The 6000-nt window shown below is 51.0% G+C and overlaps 1 protein-coding gene across 1 annotated transcript; it reads right to left on the minus strand.

Moving 5' to 3' along the window:
- Positions 1–1879: 1879 nt before the first annotated feature.
- On the minus strand, positions 1880–5335 carry LOC100755549 (cytochrome P450 26A1). Its single transcript, XM_027407450.2, has 7 exons — positions 5147–5335; positions 4732–4956; positions 4190–4486; positions 3951–4109; positions 3362–3496; positions 2649–2801; positions 1880–2400 (listed from the first exon to the last, which is right to left on the minus strand). The coding sequence occupies exons 1-7, from the start codon at positions 5333–5335 to the stop codon at positions 2059–2061; spliced, it is 1500 nt and encodes a 499-aa protein (XP_027263251.1). The 3' UTR covers positions 1880–2058.
- Between the last annotated feature and the right edge of the window lie 665 nt (positions 5336–6000).

Genomic DNA, 6000 nt, shown 5'->3' on the forward strand with positions numbered 1-6000 from the left:
CGTAAACATGCTTGCCCCATAGGCGTGACCCAGGTTCACTCTATGTCCTTTACAACAGCCCATAAACGCCAGCCTCCCACCACACACCCAGCCTGCCTCCACTCAGGACCTGCAGCAGCATCAGAGACTGCATTGGAGGTGTACTTTTGAGAGGTGGGCTCTAGACAATATACGGAGCTAAAGGTAGTCTTGAGAAACCACCAGCACCTTCCTCAAAGTTCTCCAGATTTAAAAAAAAAAAAATCAAGGTGGTTTTTAGGAGGTTGAATTATGCTAAAATGACTCAGGTTTCTTACTGAACTCAGCTTATGGGGATTCACAGTCCTCAAGTCACCAAAGACATGGATGGTAAAGGCTAATCACCCACCAGCAAAATGGCCTTGTATAAATAATCTGTAATCATGATGCCCTCAGGCTAGTTCAATCTATCTGCAAAGATCTGGGGCAAACTATGGTGAAGATGGACCATCTTTTCACACTAGAGAATACTGAAGCTTTGGCTTCATTTCTTTATGGTGCAGTGTAAGGCTACTGTAAGGTATTGTGGGTTATTCAATAAGCCCTCTAAATATCAGAAGAATCCAACAATAAGTAGTTCTACCCAAAAACTAAAACTCAGGTAGGATACGTAAGTCTAATTGTCGACAGAACGCTGTTCAAACACCTATTTCAGACCACCCAGTTTCTGTGGCATTGCCAAATTCTCAAATTGTAATGAAAAATTTAAAGTCCAAAACCTACAAGCCGTCAGAGGTTCAGTAAGCAGGTTGTGCCATTTCAAAAGGGAGAATGTGCTTGCATAAGCAAGTCACCGTGGCTAACCTTTCTGGATTGAGTCCGGCCTTCAGTTTAGAAACGTGGCGGTGCCAGGGTCAGAACTGTGACAAAACTGTGCTTTCCAGGAGGTTAGCCAAGGTTCACAGGGTCATGACTGGGCCATTTTATCAGTCATGTCAGGCTCACACCCTATTGCCAGAGATAGATAAAAACTTTATCTGTCAGTGAGCTAAATCTGCTCCTACTGCCTCATCTTGAATAAAGAAAGCCTGGGCTCAGCTTATCTAAACCAGCCTTGCCTTTCCCAGGACTGTTTTCAGAAGCAACTTCTAAGTGAAGGTGACATGCTAGCGGTTTTCTTTTTTAATTTCATTTTGGTCAAGAACTGTCCATAATCAGAGTGACTGGCTCTGTCTTATCTAAAACATCAACTTCAAAGAAGAGTTCTGCCTCTATATGACACGGATTAATTATGCTAACTTAGATGTTAGATCTGCTGACCCTGTTACTAGAAAGATGCTTCCTGATACACCAGCATCATTACCTTCCCAGAGCCATCTTTCTCTACAGTAAAGCCAACAACCAACACCAAATAACTAAAATTGTCCAGGTTCAACTCCAAAAAGCACAAAAGGAAAAGAATATGAACTTTACTTTGGACTGACAGCGAGGGAATTGTACCTCAGTGGCAAAGGGCTTCCCCTACATGTGTGAGGCCTTTGATCCAACCCTCAGCACCATAAAAATGTAAATAAATAAATGTAACTTAATTAGCCTTGGTAACATTTCAAAATATGGAATCTCAACTACCTTAGAAGACTTTGCAAAAACATCTTTGGGCCAGCACACACATAATACATATTTTCTAACATGGAAGGGAACTGTGGTTTCTTTCTAAATCATTGTAAATATACAAAGTACAAACATTGAACAGGTCAGTTTTTACTATGGGAATTTCTGTTGGTGTGTTTTGTTCTTTTGAGACAGCATCTCTGTAGCCCTTGAATGCCTGTTCTTCCTGCCCTAACCTTCCAAGTGCTAGGATTACAGCCACGTACAGCCATGGCCAGCTTGCCAATAAGACTCTCAGAAGCAAGAAAAGTACTTTTTAATTTTACTTTATTTGGAAATCATACAAATTCATTATTTTAATATTTAAAGATCATGGGGCTGTAGTAGAGACATAAATATTATACTATAGATTTAGAAATTAAATAAAGGCAACATGACACTATTAAAAAAAATGTACACTTCAAAGAAGTCCAAGAGTTGAAATACCCATCAGATATCTCCCCGAAAGTGGGTGAATCTTGCGGGGAGATTGTCCACAGGGTACACGGTGGGGCTGGTTTTCATTGTAGGAGGTCCATTTAGAAGCTGCCAGTCACAATGCCTGGCCAGCTCCACTGTAAATATCTTAAGAAGAACTTTTGCAAACTCTTTGCCTACACAGCTCCGAGGGCCTCCTCCAAATGGAATGAAGGTGAACCTGGACGAGTCCTCTGGATGAGACGGTATAAAGCGGTCAGGGTTGAATTCCTCCTTGCTAGTGAAGTTATCTGCCACATCATGAGTGTCACAGATACTGTAAATAACATTCCAGCCCTTGGGAATCTGGTATCCCTGTAAAAAATTATGAAGTCCTAAGAACCGACAAGCCGGACTTGAGCTTGCAACAACAAGAACGTCATCACGGGTAATGGTTGGGGTTAAGAGAGAGGGCAAGGGGAAGGGTTGATTTGCATTACTGAAATGCACATCCATATGAGCAGGAAGGTATCCAAGGCAGTTAAGCCACTGCTCAGGGAAGCTGAGGCTCAAAACCACAGCAGCACAGGCAGGGTGGGGCATGGGAAAGGAGGAGAACTCACGTTTAACTCAAAAGTCTTCAGAGCAACCCGAAACCCTCCTGGAACTGGGGGATTCAATCGAAGGGTCTCCTTAATAACACACCCAGTGTATTTAAGCTGCTCCAACGTTGCCATGTCTAACTTGCTGCCTTGATTGCTCTTGCAAAGTAAGCCCTTTCAAAACAGATAACAGAGGGGAATGATGCTTGGGCATTCCAATAAAATCAGCCCAGTTGTTGTCAACTGTTACTGTTACCTAACCCCAAAGGCTTCTGGAGGGAGAGGATAAGAGGGAAATAGCAGCTAATGGCCAGTCGCTTCTACACTTCCTCAGCCCAAACCCACCATCTATTTTCAGCCAGGGAATGTTGATCACCAGGCATAAGGATCATACCTTGTTGTCGTTCCCCCCCAACACTGCCCACCCTGATAAGCTATGGCACTAGCCACACTATTCATTTTCTTGAATGGGCAAAAATCCACGAAAGGAGAACCTAGTAATCTCGGCAGTTCCTGGAAAGGTGGAGGAGGAGCAGGAACACAAGGTCAAACCCTGCCCAAGAGAGATCTTAGCACAAACAGCTGCCTTTTTTTAAGTTCACACGGCAATTCTCCCCCCCCCCCCAGCCCTTGGTCCTTCATTTTCATAGGAAGCAAACTTATTTACTGGGAAGGGGGGGGCAGGGAGCAGTAGGGGAACGTCCTAGGTAAATAGGGAACCTCAGTCTTCCTACCTGACTCTTTATCTCCTCTCGGACTTTGTGGAGAACGTGTGGGTGGAGTCCTAGGTAAGCGATGAGCGAGGTGGCTGCACTGGCTGTAGTTTCGTGGCCACCAAAGAGGAGCTCTGTTGAAGATTCCTTTAGTGCCTAAGGATGAAAACGGAATTTTATTCGGATCTGCGTGCAGTTTTACAACGCCCATTACAAAGACCTGAACTGAGAATTTTGCAGGAAGATCACAGGGATAAACGTTTTGTTCATAGCAAGTCAAAGAACGCAAAGCTCCCTTAATTCTGTTCTTCCCCGACCTCCCCGAGTTAAAGGTTTTTTAATACCTAACAAAGTTCTTTTAACCTTTGCAAATGAGACTTTCCCTTTGAACCTAGGCACCATCCCCGCTGCACAGCCATCCTCTCCCACAGCTCCCCAGATCTAGAGTCAACCTTCAGGATCCAGTAGTGGAATCTGGGTAGGGTGCCCATCTGAGAAGCTGGGCCCTCGACAGCACTTTTGAACACACACACACACCCCCGCCCGGAAGTGTCCTGGAAGGCCAGAGACACCCTACACACGCCTGCCACCTTTTGCAATTGCTATTCACCTGCATATCCAGCCGCTCTCCCCTCTCCCAGGAATGCTCGATCAGGAGCTGCAGTGCGTCCTTGCAATCCCCTTGCGGCTCTTCGACCCCAAGCCGGCGGATCTTGGCGCGAATATTCTCCTCGATGCGCGCGTGAATGAGGTTCCTCGCCTTCACGCCCTGAGCGCGGAGACAGCAATGGTGGTGAGAGGACCCCAGGCTTGTGCGCCCCTGGCTCCAACTCCGCAAACCACCCTTACCCGGTACAGCCCGCTGAAGGGCACGTCGATGGGGAGAGAGAAGAGATTGCGGGTCATCTCCTCAAAGGCCTCCACTAGCTGCTGCTCGTCCTCCTCGCCGCCGCTGGCCGCCGAACCGGGCTCGCAGCCCAGCAGGATGCGCATGGCGATGCGGAACATGAGGCGCTTCACCTCGGGGTACACCAGGAGGCCCCGCTCGCCGCAGCTTAGCCACTGCTCCAGACAACTGCCCACCTCCTCGGCGATCACCGGCACATAGCACTGGAGGGCCTCACGGTTGAAGGCCTGCATAATCACCTGACCCCCGGGAGCAGAGGGCTTTACAAACCAGCCCCACCCTACCTTCCCGAGTCCCCTTCCAGGAACACCCAGCCGCTCCAGTCCTACGCGCGCACGTGCCGGCGGGGAAAGCTAAAGTGGATCCCGGCGAGGGTCCTGGTCCCCACCTCATCCGGCTGACCCTTGCCCGGCATCTGTTTGTCTGAGCCAAGCCAAAGAATGAGGTCTCCCTGCTAGCCAAGGCGGTGCCACCTCGTCCTCACCTTCTTCCGCTGCTTGTGAGAGGAATCGTGCAGGTTGGAGAGGCAGCCGGCGCCCAGGATGGTGCGCACCGACGCAGGCCACTGCACGGCCACCAGTCGGTGCTCTCCCAGCAGGATGCGCCGCACGTTATCCGCGCCCATCACCCGCACCGTGGGCCGCCCAAACAGATGCGTCTTGTAGATGAAGCCGTATTTCCTGCGCTTCATCTGCAGAAACTTCCTCCGCTGAGAGGGAGGTGGAGGAGAGAGACCCGCAAGCCGCGTGAGGGGGCGCCGGGGAGCATCTGGCCTCCGTCTAGCCCCTCTTCTAGCTGGAGTCGCCTCCCTCGCGAGGACACTTCTCCCAGCTTCAGCCCAGGCCCTGAGCTGAGGCGGACTCCCAGGAAGCGTCAGGTCCCTTCCCGAGCTCCCTTACCTGCAGCACCATCTGCAATGTTTCCCCAAAGAACGGGAAGCCCATGGTCCCCGGGGGCAAAGGGAGGGCGCAGCTGCGGTCGCGGCTGCTCACACAGTACAGGTACCAGAGCTTGGTCGCTGCCAGGAAGAGCAGCAGCGGCAGCACGAAGGTGCAGAGAGCACTGGCCAGCAGCGCCGGGAGCCCCATGGCATGCAGCAGCCTCCGCGCCACCTGCCGCCGCCGCCCTCGCTCCGAACCCCGCCGCGCGCCCTCTTTATAGGCCGCCCAGGTTACTGCCCACGTTACCTTGGTCAGACAAATTAGTTCACCCAAAGTTCATCTTTAATTGCGGATCGGGCCCCTAGCTCCTCCCCCCGCGAGTCGCTGCCCAAAATCTTTAACCGTTTGTTCCGCGCCCAGGCAGAGGCGGCGCACTGGCGGCTTCCCTCGGAGCGCGCCTCCTGGGGTGCGGGGCTAGGAACACTGCCTCCCCTATCCCGGTGTGCCGAGCTCCCCGAGTCAGCAGGGAGCGGTTGGGGGCGCGTGGGGGAGGGGGCTTGTGGATTGGGGTTCCCAGAAGCGGGAATTTGGAGTCCTGGGCTTCCTAGCTGTCTTTCCCTTTCGCCGGGTCCTATGAGCTGCCCCAGCCCAAAGCCGCCTTCCCGGCTTTCCATTCACAGGCGCCCCGCACGGGCTTGGAAAGCGCGGTCGGGAATCGCCATTCAGTGGACTTGACCCACAGCTTGGAGAAATGAAATCCCAATCGCTTCCTGATCCGTGAGGATCCCAAGAAGAGCCAAGGGTTAGGGTCTAAGTCGGAGAGTCTCGGAGGTCAAGTATGAGTCCGCGCATGAAGTCTTGGAAAATCCTGC

Source organism: Cricetulus griseus, chromosome 3 (assembly GCF_003668045.3).
Source record: "Cricetulus griseus strain 17A/GY chromosome 3, alternate assembly CriGri-PICRH-1.0, whole genome shotgun sequence".
In the NCBI taxonomy this organism is placed as follows: domain Eukaryota; kingdom Metazoa; phylum Chordata; class Mammalia; order Rodentia; family Cricetidae; genus Cricetulus; species Cricetulus griseus.